Genomic DNA, 18038 nt, shown 5'->3' with positions numbered 1-18038 from the left:
CCAATTCCGTCTCTTTATATATATCTTTCAATTCATTGTTAAATATTTTTAAAATAATTATTTTAAAAATCAATAAATTTATTATCATTAGTTAAGATTTATGTAAAACTTATTACTATGCGAGTGTATAATTTTTTTAATTATGTTTTATGGTAAATAATTTTTATCATGATACAAGATTATTTTATTTTTTTATATTTTTTGAAAAAATATTAAAATTTAATTTAAAAATAAATAGATAGATAGAAAGAAGTAGTTAAAAAATAAAATAAAGATAAAAAGAGAACAATTGAGATAATTGATAATTGAGACATTAATTTTTTAGCTAAATGTTAAATCAAATTAAATGTATAATTAAAATTAAGAAATATATTAGAAAAGAATATTTTTTAAAAGAATAAATCAAATTTTCGATACATATTATTTGAATAAGGCATGTGATTCAATAATAGTGAAAATAACTCTTAAAAACATTCTAATTTAACAATAATTCATAAAAAAACATTTTCATTCACAAATAATTCATAAAAATCCTACAATCTAAAGGTGAGAATTTAGATTTATAATTTAATGTAGAATGAAAATTATTCACTTTTTTAATAATTATTTTCAAATTTATATTTTTATAATTTAGAAATTGTTGATAATATAAAATTATCAACCAGTTATAAATTGTTATATAGGAGAAGTTTATTAATTTATATAATAGTTACGTTAGAAATATATCAATAATATTTTTTAATTGGTCTGATAATTTCAAAAATACACAAAAAATGCAAGCTTAATTTACTTGTTAATTTTTTTTGTTTTTTTAGTTTACTCTAAATATTTAATGTCATAATTGAATCCTGTGTTTTGTAAAAAGCATTTCAGTAATGTTTATATAAAGCCCGATTCTATTGTTGTTGCCTTCAAAAGTACCTATTTAGAGTTCTGTATTAGATGTGGGACCATTCTGTTTTTCTTTGCTTCCAGGTACACCCAAAATAATAACCCTCTTCAATCTTCATCATGGAGTACACTATTCTGCAACAATAGACTATTACATTTAAGCTAGATGACATATTTCTTTCTTTATTTTCTTCCAGTTTATTCTTTTATATTTTAAAAAGTTTAATTTATCATTTATTTTTTTATTTTAAATTATTTTTTCATCATATTTTTTTAGTCCGATTTAATTTTTTATCTTTTAAAAAGATTATTTTGATTATTTATCTTTTTTATTTAATTTGGTTCTTAGATTAATTTCCATAATCATTTAAAAATAATTTTTTGTTTAGTTTTCTCCCATTTTCTTCCTCTTCATTTTTAATAAAAAAGTTAACTTTTAAATGATTAATGCTCGTTAATCTTAAATGGATTGAAGAGTTAGACTAAACAAAAATAAATAAATAAATAACCAAAACAATTTTTTTAAAAAGATAAAAGACTAAATTAAATTTAAAAAAAAAGATCAAATTAAACTTTTTAAAATATAAAAAATTAAACTAAAAAAAAGAAGATAAAAGTTCAGTTCATTTTGCCTAATATTTATGATATGTTTGGAGATGCAGAAAACAAATATAAAGGAAGAAAAATTATGAATAATGATTTTTTTTGTTTGATTGGAAAAAAGTACAAAAAGGTGAGAGAGAGAATAGTTTCTAAAAAAAAGTTATATCTATGTTTAACAAAACTAATCAAAAAGTTAAATAAGAGCTGAAAAATAAGCTGAAAATTAAAAATTTAATCTATTGAACCATAAGCATTTAGTTGAAAATGTAAAATGACATAAATAAATAAATTTATATGATAATTGTATATAAAATTCAATTTTATTTTAAGGATAAAAACATGTTTTGATATATATGAATTTTTTTTAATTAATTTAAAACTCTGTAACTATTTATTTATAGATAAATGATTTTCATCACATATTTAGTTTTAAAATACATTTAAATAGACATTCTATTTTTATGTTAATTAACGCAATAATTAAAATAAATCACATAATATAAAATTATTTAAAAATGATATAACATTAAAATAAAATAAATCTAACATTTATTATTGTCAAATTTCATGAAGTATAACGATGAAATAATAAATTAAATATTAAAAATACTATAATAATTAAAGCAAAATAGTGTAATATAAAAAGTGTGTAGGAGAAATGAGTGAAAAAAAAACAAATAAAAAAATTCATGTTTTATTTAAAAAGGATAATAAAAAATTTCATAAATATTTTAAGGATAAAAATGGAAGAAGTATAAAAAAATCATTTGCTAGAAGTTACTGTTTAAAAAGTGTTAATTGAGGTACTTTCTAATTTTTTTACTTTGACTGTTTTGGTAAATAATTTTTGTTAATAGTTTTCAGTGTTTTTTAAATGCTTATTGAAGTAACATTTTGTAAAACCCTGGCTTCTAGTTTTTAATTTTTTATATTTATTTTCCTTTTGTATTTGAAAATTTATTATATTTTTTTTGAATTTTTTCTATTTAAGATAAAATTTTGTGTTCATTTATGTAATTTTATATTTTTCAGTTACTTTAACACAAATAATTTTATCAAACACTTATGATTCAATAAAATAGTTTTTTAGCTTTTAGCTAATTTTCAACTACCATATGATTTTTTAGCTTTCATCTAACTTTTTTGTGTTTAAAAAAAAACTAAATTTAGTGAGCCATTAAACAAATTTTTCAGCAAATAAAAAAAGCTAAAAACTAGTTTAAATGACTTGTTGAACATAATCTATATTTTTTTTCTTTTCCTTTTTTCGATTTTGGTTTTAAAAATGAATAATTTTAAATTTTATTATTAATTTTGCACTTGTTTTGTATAGTAAGTAATGAATATTTTTTATATTTCAAATATATTATCCACTTATTGGGTGACAAAATAAACTCAAATCCTGTGAATATTCATAAAAGTATTTGTAAATAGGAAAGATAATTACCCGTTTTTTTTAGACTAGGAATGAGGCCATATATTTTTCTTTCAGGGATGAGTACTAGACTACCCACCCCACACATATATGCCATATATATTATATATTAATATAATTAAAATATGTTACTTAAATAAATAATTTAAATTATACATATACTTTATTATAAAAAAATTATAATTTTATAGTTTAACATACCTTATATCAAATTTGCTTCATATTTTATTTAAGAATATTGAACTATTATTTACTTTTATGTATAAATTTATGAATTTATTGACAAACTATTTTAAGATTGACATCCAATTGTTAATTGATATTTAGTGTTGTTTTGAAATTAGTAGGATAGATTTTTTTACCTATTTAATAACTTATTTTTGTAATATTTGATGATTATATTTGTAATGCCATTCATTTATGACTTAAGTTTGAACGAATCAATGTTATGTTTACTTATTTTTTATACTACTTCAGTTCTAGTTATATAAAGAAATTAAAGATCACATTTTTTTTAATTCTAATTATAAGAATTATAAGACTGCTTTATTGCTAAATTTATTTTTTATCCCTTATTTATGAGGCTGATTAATGATATGCATTTTTTCTCATGAAATTATAGTGGGTACATTTATTGAGCTATTAACAAAACAATATATATTCATTGGTTAAAAATTAACTTAAAAAATAACTATCTCTTAAATCATTAAATATCATGGGAAATATTAGAATAAAATTAAAATTTATGTAAAATTAACTAGAGAAGTGCTAGCAACGCACTCCTCAATACGCACTCTTTTTTATTAGTTAAAATGCATTGAAAACTATGAAATCAATATAGAGAATTTAAATACTATGTGAGACCCACTAAATTTTGTAATTCTCACTAAATTTCAACCAATGAGGGAGGTGTATTCAAAAGAGTGTGTTGGATCATGTAACATTTATTAATTAACTAATCTAATCACTTATATTGATCTTAATGAATTAGTAATTGTTTATTATAAATAGAATCAAATGTAGTATATTAAGTCTGAATGGTTTTAATGTTATACTATTTAGATTACTTGAGAGTAAATTTTTAATTTATTTGTAGTATTTTTTTAATTAATATGTTTTTATGGATTTGTTAATTTTATATAAAAGTAAAGCGTGAGTCATAGATATAAGTATGAATATATAAATATTCAATTGATACGAGGATGATAATTAAAGTTATTACCCATGAGTATAAGAAGGATACTATAAGACGTTTCCTAAATCTTACCTATTATCATTCTTAATTGTATAATATTAGATTGTTGTAGCAATTATCAAGCTAATTCATATACTCCATCGATTTAAAAGTCTTAATGTAAGAGAAATTCTCTTGGAATATTTTTTTAATACACTCTCTTAATGTATGGAATCGGATACATGTATTTTTTTTATAAAAAAAAAACATGATCGAGTATTAAGTTACACTCATTATTCAACAAGTCCTCTTGATTTTATAAATTTCCATAAATTATAACCATAGAATGTTCTATATATTAGACCCTTAAGTGCCACTCTACACAGACACGTTTAAAAAGAACCTCACCTCAACGGCTCAACTAGTATTTATTTTATATTTTTCTCTCCTCTTTTTCTATTTTTTTGTTATAAAGTACAAAAAATTACAGAAATATAATTTCTATTATACTACTAGCTAGCTAGTCCATGCATGCTACATTTTGAGTGTGTATATGATCCAACCACTACCACCCAACAAACCCTTGGCAGTTCAGAGCTAAACCTTTCAACTTCCTCACTTCAATTCCCAAAGCATATATACTGCATAGCTTAGCTAGCTAGCTAGTCCTCGATCTCACCTGCACTTTACGGCCCAACTAATATACTACCTTTCTCTGTCGTTCCCGAGGTCATCTAAGGCACCATGCATGGCTTAGGAAATAGAGAGAAAAATCAATTGCAATCTTAATCACTATGCACCAAATCCAACAGGAACACGATTGTTTTTTCGAATACCATCTCTCTTAGCCGCCACTCGCAATGTTTTCAGTGATGTTCTGCACCAAAAACAGCACAATACGCATCTCTCTTTATTCCCTCTCCCCACCCATTTTCTTTGACTTTATAAAATGAATGAATGCTAGCTAGCTAGCTGCAGAAGCTAGCCATGCAAATTAGAGTCATAATTAATACTACTAGCAATTGGTATATTTGTTGGAGTTATATATATTTGCTCCTGCTCAAAACCATTTTTCCTTGTGATTGTGAACAAGTACTAGCAGATGGAGAGTCACAGTACTGCAGAGGATGAGAGTGGAAGGAAAGGATCAAGTGGTGCTCATTCATCAGTTTCACGATGGAGTCCTACAAAGGAGCAAATAGACATGTTGGAGAACTTTTACAAGCAGGGAATAAGGACTCCCAGCACTGAGCAAATACAACAGATTACCTCTAGGCTTAGGGCTTATGGTTACATCGAGGGAAAAAATGTCTTCTACTGGTTTCAAAATCACAAAGCGCGCCAAAGACAGAAGCTCAAGCAGAAGCAACAAAGCATTGCATACTGCAATTGCTTTCTTCATGCCTCCCACCCCATTTGCCAAAATGGTCGGTTCACTCATTCTTATCTCTTATTACGTTTTTATGTATTATTGTATGTACTGTTCTATTGCCTATTTGATATGCATGCATCTTCATTATGGTTGATGATCAAAAGGCTGTTCCATATGATTATTAGTGGGATCCAACAGCTACGGCATATATAATATACATGTGTTTAATTAAACCAACTCAAAAAATTAAAATCACCTAAAATTAAGTGTACGTACATGTCTCTTTTGTTTATTTACCTTTCACAATTATGGATACATATATAGAAATCAAGTATGCTTTCTTTTCAAAAAAAAAAAAAAAGAAAAGAAATCAAATATGCTTTAATTCTTCTCACCGGTTGAAAATGATAAGAGTTAGAAGCTGGTAATGGATTAAAGCTATGTTATTTTATAGTGGTGGTCTAATTATTGGTTGAATAAACAAGGATCTAATTTCAGGGAGGGATACCCCTTTTACGCTTCTACTCCATCATCTAATATATTTTGTCTTAACAAAAAAATTACTTCAACAGTCTGAAATCATAATTTTTTTTTTGTTGTTTTCAGTTGTCTGCGCCCCATATTGTTTGCAAAAGAGTGGATTCAGCTTTTATCCTCACCAACCAAAGGTGCTTGCAAGTGTAGGTATTAGCTCAAGGATTGAGACTGGGTCCTTTGGCATGCTAAGAATATGTGATGGCATGCAGAGTGAACACCCGGATTATAACTATAGCACCAGTAACCGTGAAGCCTTAACTCTATTTCCTCTTCATCCAACCGGTATTTTGGAAGAAAAAACAACTCATCACTCTGTTGATGTCACCGACAAATCTTTTGTTTCTATTGCTGTTGACGAAAATGGTCATCTTGGAAATCAACACTGCTTTAATTTTCAGTACTGAAGAATGAAGGTATCGAGATAGTGATTAAGTATCATCGACCAAAACTACTAACACTGTACTACTACTTTCTTTGAGTAGCTCGTTGTTCATCTTCGAAATGAGTTTTATCTAATTGGATATTGAGTTTAACGTAGTAATACCAGGCATGTTTTATGGTATAACGATTGTGTATTCACCAAAGAAATTAGAGTCGACGTACACGTTTGAAAAAATCAATGTTCCGTTTATTCTACATGTAGCAAATTTTGCAATTGGAACCCCTACAGCTGTTCAGTTCACAATTGAACAGCATGACGTGCAGTTTTAAATCTAACGGTGTTTAATTTTCTTAAGGACAATTTCACGTTTCAATTTAATTTAAAATGTTCTTTTTGTAAGAATAGAGTTTGTGCGAAGTTGAAAGCATAACGGGAGAAAATCTCAATCCTATATTGTTTGTTTGAAATTATAATGAAATTCATTAATTTCTTTGCTTTTAATCACTAGGATCGGCCTAATGGTTTGAAGATTTAAGTTTGAACCTTACTAGACCGTTGTACATAAAAAAAAAATTACATTGCTTATAATAAAACTAATAAATTAAAAATTACATTGCTTATAGTAAAACTAATAAATTAGCATTTGTCGATAAAAAAAAACCTTTTAACAAGTTTTTCAATTATTTTTATTATTGTCTTTGTAGAATAGTTGAAATTTAAATAATATTACATGTTAAGGGTGCATATCTTCTGTAGTAATTAGCTTATTAACAAGTATAATACTTAAAGTATATACCTGACCACACTAGATCTTTTTTTATACACACCTACATTTGTTTTATTTTTTTTCTCTCTTTTTTTCCATAATTTCCGTAGTATAAAGAACGAGCAGTAGGCTTAATATTTTTTTAACAACACGTTCCATTATACAGCTTGCGTGACTTATTGTTACTTGTAGGCTTCAAGTTGAGATGGGTGCAGTTTATATTTTTGTTTTTGAAAAAGGTAGATTCCAGACCAGGATTCTCGCTGCTACGTTGGAGGTATTTGGTAGCTAACGTGTCCAGCATATATTGGTGGGTGAATGAGTTAAGATTGAAGAGCACAAGATCTCAATTGAAATCACGGCCAAATAGAGAAATAAAATAAATGTGAATATGTGAAAAAAATATATATAGTATGATCATGTGTATAGTTAAAGTGGAATTATACTAATTAGTTGCTTACTGCACCAAATAGCATATGATTTACACTCGCATATTAATCAATATTTAAGTGTTTTATAATTTGTTATTATCTTCAGAAACTTGTCGTATATATTTTCTTTAATTTTTGAATATAAGAAAAAAAAACTAACTTATATGCTTACTAAAGAAGTTAGTATCGTTTAATTATATTAATATCATTTAAAATATTAACTTTTTTCCTAATCTAAAATGACATTAAAAAATAAAACTTCAATTAAATGAGAATATTTTAGGAATGATTTTATTAAATAAGATAAAATTAGATTAGATTGTGTCTGATATTTGGAAGTTTTATTTTTCAACTTTTTTTTTCAAATTATCCCAGATTTCACGATGGCCTTTTTTTTTTTTTTTTCCTTTCACCTACTTTTTCGTAATTTTCTATATAAAATCTATTTTTCTTTTTGCATCCAAACAAAATTAATTAAATTGAAACTATTGATAAAACTATCAAAACTTTTCTCTCACATTTTCCACGCAGAAGTATCAATCTTGAATAGAGAGGTCGCTGTCTAGACATGTCATTATTTCCTGTGTTTCTGCTTGCGTTTTTGTTTTGGAGGTGAATGATCTGTGCCGTCATTTTTCCTAGCAGAAGGGCTGTGGCTTGAAGGCAAATCTTCGTCAGAACTAAGTACTAAGTCCTCCACAACATCGTCGTCAATGGCTTTCTCTTTCTGCTGCTTTTTCCTCTTTCTTTTTGTTTCTGTAGGTTGTTTTATCCTGAAAGCAAAGCACCCTCAGACAGAAGTACAACAAAAAAAACTTGTGCCAATGCCAATGAGTGGATAAGTGCATGAGTGTATGTGCAACTGTGTTTGCTAGAGAAAGAGAAAAAAGGAAAAAGGGAATCATACTTAGAGTCATTTCCAGGTAACCAGGATGACCTAAAGACCGCATCACCGTCCTCATTCTTTCTCGCATCCTCTTCATCACTTTCTGATATTTCATTCCCAAATTTAGAGGATTCGTCTCCCACAAGAACACTGCAAAATCTCAATGTATGTTAGAAACCTCCATCCTAGCTATGATTACCGGTTGGATATAGTAATGCCTGCGATTGAACTTGACTTCGAAGTTCATACCTGGATTCCATTAATGAATTATTTTTTTGCTCTGCTCTCTGGTGGAGTGTCACGACGTACTTTGACAGTGCACTAGAAGCTGGCTTTTTTTCATCCTAACATGATCAATTTACTCTTTTCAATCCTCAAATATAAATTGCTTTTAAATAAAGTACAATAATGCTGAGGTTTGAAATAGGAGGGAATATAAGCCAAGAACAATTGATATAAAAGAAATAAAGGAAAAGAAAATAACAAGTAAACTATGAAACATTAAACATCAATGAAATGATTTCATCCCATTCATATGCATGTGCACTGTCAGATAGTAGGCCACATTCAAAAGACTAAATAACATGGCATGTCACTTTACTAACATTATTTATTTATAAAAGCAGCAAACAAGAAGTTAACTAGCCCAAAGAAGACCAAGTTCTTATGCAGGTTAGGGCATATGAGAGAGAGAGAGAGCCCACATCCAACAAGGAAACTGTACTCATTATTTATTACTAGATTCATTATCTATTTCCTAAGTAACTTAATTATGTAAATTCATTATTGTACAATTCCAGTGCATCTTATTGTATAAATTCGATATAAATATGATATCAGAATTCTGTGCTATGCACTGACTCATTCATCCAAATTAGAGATATTCTTCAAGGATCTTTCTCTCTTCAGTCAAAACTCACATTCCACAGAAGTGAAGAGAGAAACAGTTCAAACCTCGAGGAAAGATGCTGCTGCAGGGTCATTAGGTAAAAAGGAAATTGACAGGCGCTTTCCATTCAGGTAGTCAGAACTAGCCTCAATCTGAATGTGGAAAAATGAAAAATTAGAAATGAATGCCATGAGTACTGCTGAATGCCAATGATAAAACATACAAGTAAATCCAAGTATCACCATTGCATTTTTTACCATTGTAATAGAAATACCTGGCATATAAGCTGCCTCATTTCTTTTCGAAACCTCTCAACTTTGGTCGATTTGCAAAAGCTACGCAACCTCACAAGTGGAATAAAAGACAACTCCAAGAATGCAACAGAATAACTCCACTGTGCCAAGTGTTCAGCAAGCTCTTCAACCACAGAAATAACACATGCCTCTTGAAATGCTCGTGTCTTTAGGGTCAATTTGCTAACCTAATATATGGAAAAATTTCTCTAAAGGTTAGGTGGAGCTCAAAAAGTACACATTGAAATCGATTCATGTTACAAATACCTTCAGTATACTGCGTAAATCAACAGCTTTGCCAACACCTCCCGTTGGGGGTCTATTCAATTCTTTCATCTCCAGCATGTCCAAAAGGAGCATAGACACTGGTATAAAAGAATGTGTAGAAGCTGCAATCTGGTTCAGCATTCTTACACATCTCAACCTAAGGGGAAAATATCTGGCTGTGGGAACCAGACGAGCTACCCCAGAAATTATTTGGGTCAATGGATATGCAAGTTGCTTAAAGTCTGACTCTGAACTGTAGGCACAGATAGCACCGGTCCAAAGTTCAAGGCAGTTTATGAATTTCCACTCATAAACCTTGCGAAAAGATTCCTAAAGAATACATTCAGGGAAAGAGCACTATAAGGACCATAAATTAAGAAGAGCCAGAAAAGCACAAACAAATTGTATCAATTTGTGAAAAAATCCAATCAAACAATAGTATTAAAAAAAGTCTAATGAGTTAAGGTTGTGCTACCACTAGATTCAAAACTGATTAATTGGGGGGGGGGGGGGGGGGAGGGGGGGGGGGGGGATTGTTTCTAGGTATTGATTATTTCTATCACAGTTGAGGGGTGGTTGAAACTTGAAAGAAAGGAGCACAATTGTATTACTCTTCCCTCTAGTCTAATACAGGTGTGAGCTAGAGGAGATTTGTGCTTCAACCTACAGCCTTTCTATATTTTCATCAACAACAATGTACCCTTATTCTTGACTCTATTTTTTCAACAATAATCAAGAGTGCCTAGTAGCTCTAACAGACAAAAATAACAGAACTTTGAAGGTTTTACATGCAAGGTTAAAGAACCAGTTTAACAGACAAATAAGCAAATAACAGAAAATCATGCCAAACTTGTAAGAACTAAGTGGCTGTTTTTGAAGTCCAAATATAACCAGTTTGTTAGGATAACTATAAATTCAAGCCACTTCTTACAGTGCCTAATAAGAAAATAACATGTACTGGACAAATAAAACAGCACCTTAGTCTTTGTATTAAGTGCCTCCCTTAAAATTGTAGCCAGTTGCCGGATGTAAGTGAAGGCATGTTGATATGCAGTTGGAAGATCCACACCAAGAAGTTCAATGACACAATTGCCAAGAAAATGGATATGTTTAAGTTTCACAGCATTTACAAAGTGGCAATTCAAAACATAGGCTTTATATATTCCTTTGAAGCATTCATCTATGCAGCCAGACCCAATACAGATACATAAGTCTCTCATAAATAGAAACGAAACAACCGGAAGGGCACCTCCACCAGTACCCCAGAAATGAAGGACCACCTGATAAAATCAATGCACAAGACAAGTTACATGCCGCAGAATGTAAATCAACATTTGAAGGGAGGCCAAGGAAAGTAGTTGGGGGTGGGTGGGGTGGGGGGAGAGATCTCCCTTCCTATAAATCATGCAAGATTGAGAAAGGTTTTAGTTTATTGACGTCTATCTAATCAAGCTATAATAGAATTACAGTACAGGACTAAAGGGACCACAATCAATATGCATCATAAGACATGCAATACAGATTACAGACTTAAAAGGACTAGAGTTCATTGCTGTAATAAAAGAATATTGTTGAGAACATCAATTCGAAGAACAATGGGTTACTCATACCTTAATGTATTTTCTTAGGAGTGAAGGAAAAGCAGCCAAAAACAACAAAGAATATTTCAGCCGACGTAAAGTATATGATATCATTTCTGTGTCAGTCATTTGGTTCAAAACATGGAGAGCGTTTCCAAGGTAAGACTTTACTAAATGGCCATAACTCTTCCAATGCTTCGTGGCCATCAAATCTGTTATGGTCTCTTTCTTTCCACCAGAAGCAGGAAGCTTCAACAAATTTCTTAGTATTCCATCCATTTCAGTAAGTACAGTCAACATTATTTTGTTGAATACAGTGCTAGACATTATTACACTAAGCTTTGCCATAGATTCATTCCCCCCATCATCACCATAGTGACATGCTGTCCTGAAAGCCCTCATCAGTGAACGAACCGCACTCAAGCTCCCACTTTCTTGAATTGATTTGCCCCACAAATCAACCATAGAAGTAGTTATAACTTCCTTAGAGGATTTTTGTTCCTTCTCTTCAATCTCATCCTCACTAACCTCCTCATCTAGCTGTAGATCTCCATCTTCTGTGTTAGTACCCACATCTTCCTGTAGAAAAGAAGAAAAACAGTTATTTAATACTAAGGAAGCATCAGGCTGAGCTATTTAGTAATATGTATAAATAAGAAAACCACACAACCAAAACCAATATTTTTAAGATATCCAAATAAGGATTTACTAAAAGAACAGTCTTCAGAGAAATTCATTCCTGTTGAAAAACATTAAAAGGGTATGGTTATAAAATCTTAGTAGACAGAGCTAAAAGGTGAATGTTTGTTAACAATGATATTTGAAATTCAAGGGAAAAAAAGGAGAAAAACGATTACAAGAATTTGAAGCTTTTTAAGAAAAAAATTATAAACAAATCAAATGCATCATTACTATAGAAAAAAAGGGGAGAAAGCATATGATAGTGGAGGATGGATATTCCTTTATGGCAGAAAAATAATAATAAAGCAAGTCAAAGAAGCTAGAAAATGGAACAAAACAGGCCAATCTCTTTGCATATCATAATAGAGATCCCATTGAAATATAAAGAGTGATGCATCAAATAGAAGTCATGTTTCTCATGAACATAAAATCCTAAAATATAACAGGGCAAAGGCATAACCTTGAAAATATGGGCATTCATTTGCAAGTAATTCACCAGAAAACACAAGAAGCATCATAAACAATTACCTATATGCGTTAAAGGATAAATCATATGATTCAAGTAAAACTAGAAGGGATTATAACATTGAGTGAAAAATCCTCTAAACATCATCACCTAACTAAGTGTGCTTTCAAAATCTAATAGGAGAACCATCGCCAGAACCTAAAAAATCTATTAGTCTAAAAGAAGCAAATCCAGAAAAAATATCATCCAAACTCTCCTATCTTTATTGAAGGAAAGATCATAAGATTCTAGTAAAATTAGACAAAACTAAATCATTAGTGACAAATCTAATAAATATGAACCCTACCATACCAGTGACTTCCCAAAATGTAATAGGAGAACAATCACCAGAACCTAGAGGATCTATTGGTCTATATGAAACAGATCCCTGAGTGGGAGGATTTCAAATTTGCAATGATTGGTGCGTTCGTGTCCCACTATGAGCTAAACCATATTAAATTTATATTTCCTTGTGCTGTGACACAAAAATGTCTCTAATAATTTTTGGAAAGAAAAAAAAAGAGAAATAAGAACAAGATCCAGAGGATACAATATCTCCTAAAAGAAAACAAAATATAGAATAATAAAAAATATAAGACTGTAAGAAATAGAAACCAAGGCATTCTAATTAAACAAGCAGAGGTTGCCAAATTCTAGGAAGGCATTGGTAGATATTACATATTACATGAAATATCAAAACCAATCAATACTATTCCAGGGACCCTATATGCTTTGTAGTTTATCCATGGCGAAGTAAAAGGATGGAAAAAAAGAGTCGAAGTGTAGCATACTCACATCTACATCATCATCACTGAATTGAAGCAACTCATTGTCATGCTCTTTCAAGAACTCATAAAATTCTGGGTCCTGAAAGGGAAAAGATGTTAAAAACATCACCAATAGCGTGTAACCAAATAAGTATAGAAAAAAGATAATCTCCTATCAAGCACCATCTGGTTCCAATTTCAAAAAATGCAAACATTTGCACTAGTGAATTACTTTATCAAAACCTAAATTGAAGCCTTTCCTTGTCCTTGTCTTCCCTGCCATTCCACCCCATCCAAATACGGTCCAATGTGTCTAATTTTTCTATTAAAACTTGAAGCACTTACATGCTTTCTCGAGACAATAAATTCAAAACTACAGAACTTATTCAGTTAAACTATAGAGAACATTTCAAATAAGAACAAGAAACATGATGGACCTTGATCCTAATTAAAAGAGCCAAATGAAAAATAGATAAAGTAAAACTATATATATTACATAATGCTAAAATGTCCTAAGAAACAGCAACGCGATAAGCCTAACCTTCTCCTGAAGTTTCTGCAATTGCTCCATATGCTCTCGTGCTCCACTCGCAGTTCCAGACATGGATTTTTTTCTGCTCCTTCGTCTTACACTATTCTCTCCATCCAAAGTCCTCTCCGATACGTCCATGTTGGTTGAATAAAAAACCTGTTTACACATTGAAGGGCCAAAGATTAAAAGATTAAGAAATAAGACGAAAGTTGAGAAAGTGATAACAAGAAAGGAAGTGAACTAAAAACCTATTCGTGATGCTATGTGTAGTTGCAGCTTCGCGGCGGCGGGACAGAGTATAGAGAAGACAAGTAAAAGGAGGTGATTTTATTTTATGCCCTTCATTTTAACGACTAATATTATAATAAGTTGAAATTTAACTTATTATATGATATCAATCCTTCCTGGTAAAATAGGAATAATCTGTCAAAAAATATTAGAGGTAAAAAATTAATTAAAAATGGCATGCCCGTGATTTAGTCAAGTTAAAAAGGCCTGAATTCAATTTATATTAAAAATTTAAAGCCCAAACCCAAATGGAAAGGATTTGGGTCGAGCTATTGCGAACTTGAAGACAGTCATAAGCTATAATGGGTTTAGTAAAAAAAATTAATTTAAGTTTCTAAAATGAGATTCAAGCCTAATGAAAAATCATGTTTTAAGAACTTTTTACAAGTTAAAAAGGCACGTATTTAATTCATAGCTTGACCTTTATATTTCATCAAACAATTTCAAGTTGGGTTAATTATAATCTCAATATGGGTTGTAAGTTATAATGGGTTGGATTAAGAAATCTATATTCAATTTAGGCTTCTAAAATAAACCATAAGTTTGATGAAATTTTGGTTTGTATTAACTTTTTTGGACTATGCCCAAATCAGATCATGATTAAATATAGCTAATGAGGCCTGGATTTAATTTATACTCAAATTTTAAAATTAAAATCATTCATCAAGTGAATTTGAGTCAAGTTGATCACAAACTCTATGTAGATTAAGTTTCTAAAATGAGGCCTACAATTAGTTGAGCAAAAAGCTAATATTCAATTCAAGTTTCTAAAATTACGTTTAAGCTTTGTGAAGCCCGAGTTTCGCACTTTTTTTTTTTTTGCAAGTTAAGTCAATTATTTTTTTCGTTATGCATATAGAACAAAGACTTAGGCTTCTCATGTATGTTATTCATACGAGTGAATTACACAAATCTTTTTTAAGGTTTAAAGAAATTATATATACATTTTTTTTTTTACCCACACAAACTTTCTTTGAGGTTTAAGAAAATTATACATATTTTTCTTTTGTTTTTAAAATATATCTAGATTTAGATTTAATTTTATTATAGTTGATATAGAGTTGACTTAGGTAATTTTGTATGTTGAATCATTGATAACTTAATTGGAATAATTTCATTTGATTTTTAAAACATATAATTGTTCATTTGGCCTGTGAGATTTCTGGAATGAAGTTGGTACAATGATTTTGTTGCTCAGGTAGTGTTTATTTGACTTATTTAGTGGTATAACATTTTGATTAAGTTTTCTATCACCTTTTTTTTTTTATCAAAAGTGTCTCATACGTGAAAAAGGACAAACATTTTCGAAAAAAAAACACTTATTAAGTGTAAGTTGCGCGAAAAAAAAGTATCATTTGAAACACACATGACTCATTGCTATTAAATATTTAAATGATATTTAGGAAATTTATGTAGATTTAAAAAATTGAGAGAAAACATTTACAATTTTTTTAAATACGAGGGTGATGGGTTGTGTAAATTTTAGAAAAGAAAAAAAAACATATTTAATTTCCTTAAACCTAATAAATGTTTGTGTAATTTTTTTCTAGAATGGCTTAAAGGTGTTAAGTTTTCCTATCAGATAATAATGGACAATGGACCTTTTATTAAAGCATTTTTTCATTAAACTAAAATATTCTTACAAAATCTTTTTACTCCACTACATTGTACTGGTTCTATTATTGTATATAGTTTTGAAATTTCATTTTACCAGGTGATGCTCATGGCAATAAATTCCACATTTCCTCTGGTCCATCATATTCAGTATTTGTGCATTAAAAGTAAATATTCTTTTGACCTTGTGGCTTGTGCCAACTAAACTGTCTTTCTTACTAATGTTAGGTTTGATTTTTTTGGTTACCTTGCTTGCTCAGTCACACGCAAAAACAAAACAAAGAGCCCATGTGATATCTATCCAATCCCTTTTAAACTCTTACCCCTCCCTTTCGGCCAAAATTTAATTTCATTTCATTTCGGTTCCGTAGAAGACGTGGTTGGTGCTTACGCTTACTTACAACTTACAATCTTAGCTTTTGGCTGCGCATAAGTTTTAACGTTCCTTCCTTGGATCCGTGCCTCTTCACTCCGCGTCCTCTATCATAAACTTGGGAGGTAAGATAGTGTATCTATGACTTAAGATTAAGACTTTACCCCTTCCAAGAAGAATTTTCCATTAGCCTAGAGCGTGTCTTTCGGGGCCTAAAATATACTAGTGGAGTATTATCTTTATCACAACGTCACCTTCATAAATGGAAGGACACGCCTTTCCCAGAACCTGCATGGTCCATCTTCTTGTTCCATAGTTTCTTAGCTAACAAAAATTTACACAAACTAGTGTCCCTCCGACAGCACTTTCTTCCTTAATAACTCCAAAAACTTTGGTACCTTTCAATCAACCACCGAAAAGTTAGGGACTTTAATTTTTTTAATTTTTTTTTTATATGAAGATGTGTGATTGATCGATTCCCTAGTGAAGGGGTAAGGGGGGTCATGTCTTTCGGTGGGTTAAGTATTGCTTTGAGTCTTGTCTTTGGGTGTCTTCTGCTGGCTCTGTGTGCTCAGCTTTACTATTTCTTATGGTGGAAGAAGAGAAGGACACAGATGGATATTGAGATGGATGCAAAGGGTGCGTTTTATTGGGGGTGCTGGAAGACCCCTTGTGCCATGCATGTTGCAAACAACACTGGAAGAGGGGGTGTGAATAGGGACATAGAAAGAACAACAACAAGTCGTGAGCCAGAGATGGAGTTGGATTTGCTGCACAAGCCCTTTGGAGAAGAGGGTACTGTTGAGTCAGAGTTGATGAGGCTGCACAATCTGGCTGGCCCACCAAGGTTTCTCTTCCCCATCAAAGAGGAAACTAAAGAAGATTTGGAGTCTGAAGATAGGAGCAGAAAGGGGTCAAGAACAAGGAGTTTGAGTGATCTCATGTTGACAATTGACACCCCCTTTCTTACCCCTGTGGCTTCCTCGCCTTTGAAGTGTTGTTCTTTGCCTTTGGACCCTCTTCATTCTTATAAGCATCAAGGATTCAACCCTCTCTTTGAATCCTCCGTGGAATTAGAGTACAACAGGTTTATATCTTCGCCACCTCCGAAATTCAAGTTCATGAGGGATGCGGAAGAGAAGTTGCATAGGAAATTGATGGAAGAGGCGAGGAGAAAGGCTGTGGATAATAATAATGTCCAAGAATGTGGGGTTAAAGATTGTTCTAATGAAACATTGGCCACAGATTTTAGAGATGGGTCCTTTCTTAAGTTCATTCAAACAACAGAACACAAACAGCCTCAACAATATCTACCACAGTTTCCTTCAGGTTCATCTCAGATTCTCCCATTGGCATCTTCTCCTACAACTTTGAGACCACTTGAAAAGGCATCCATTGTGCATTAGTTTTTAGTTCCATACAACTAGGCTTCTGTTTTTTTTTTTTTCATATTATGTTAATCAGATTAATTTTTCTAAATGACTCTGCTAATTCTTAATGTTTTACAAAGCATTTGGTAATTGTTGGCCCCCCCCCTTTTTTTTATTGGAGCTCTTGTGTGGTTTGAAATGATTGCTATGGTCAATATGCTGCAAATTTGCGCATGGTGTGCCAACAAATAGAATGCATACTGACATGCGCTTCAAGATGCTGGTTAGTGAGCAAAGGACTAAGTGGGGCAACGTGTTTTTGTCCATTATTCCCCATGTTTGCTCTGGGTTTAACCTGTGTGTTAATCAATCATGTGAATGATGCTTGTTTGCTACTACCAA

At 30.8% G+C, this 18038-nt stretch overlaps 3 protein-coding genes across 3 annotated transcripts; 2 read left to right on the top strand and 1 right to left on the bottom strand.

Annotated features, from left to right (window-relative positions):
- Window positions 1–5177: 5177 nt before the first annotated feature.
- Window positions 5178–6572, top strand: LOC114387285. The gene is made up of 2 exons (XM_028347437.1): window positions 5178–5530; window positions 6082–6572. Exons 1-2 carry the CDS (start codon window positions 5206–5208, stop codon window positions 6414–6416), a joined length of 660 nt encoding a protein of 219 aa, XP_028203238.1. The 5' UTR covers window positions 5178–5205; the 3' UTR covers window positions 6417–6572.
- A 1475-nt stretch (window positions 6573–8047) lies between these two features.
- On the bottom strand, window positions 8048–14331 carry LOC114387362 (nucleolar complex protein 2 homolog). The gene is made up of 11 exons (XM_028347536.1): window positions 14240–14331; window positions 14001–14147; window positions 13488–13559; window positions 11537–12085; window positions 10904–11206; window positions 9927–10256; window positions 9641–9847; window positions 9432–9518; window positions 8727–8821; window positions 8499–8627; window positions 8048–8364 (listed from the first exon to the last, which is right to left on the bottom strand). Exons 2-11 carry the CDS (start codon window positions 14127–14129, stop codon window positions 8166–8168), a joined length of 2100 nt encoding a protein of 699 aa, XP_028203337.1. The 5' UTR covers window positions 14130–14147; window positions 14240–14331; the 3' UTR covers window positions 8048–8165.
- A 1910-nt stretch (window positions 14332–16241) lies between these two features.
- Window positions 16242–18038, top strand: LOC114387363. The gene has a single exon (XM_028347537.1). It carries the CDS (start codon window positions 16770–16772, stop codon window positions 17670–17672), a length of 903 nt encoding a protein of 300 aa, XP_028203338.1. The 5' UTR covers window positions 16242–16769; the 3' UTR covers window positions 17673–18038.

Source organism: Glycine soja, chromosome 15 (assembly GCF_004193775.1).
Source record: "Glycine soja cultivar W05 chromosome 15, ASM419377v2, whole genome shotgun sequence".
Classification (NCBI taxonomy): domain Eukaryota; kingdom Viridiplantae; phylum Streptophyta; class Magnoliopsida; order Fabales; family Fabaceae; genus Glycine; species Glycine soja.
This window is presented reverse-complemented; position numbering and strand designations above follow the sequence as displayed.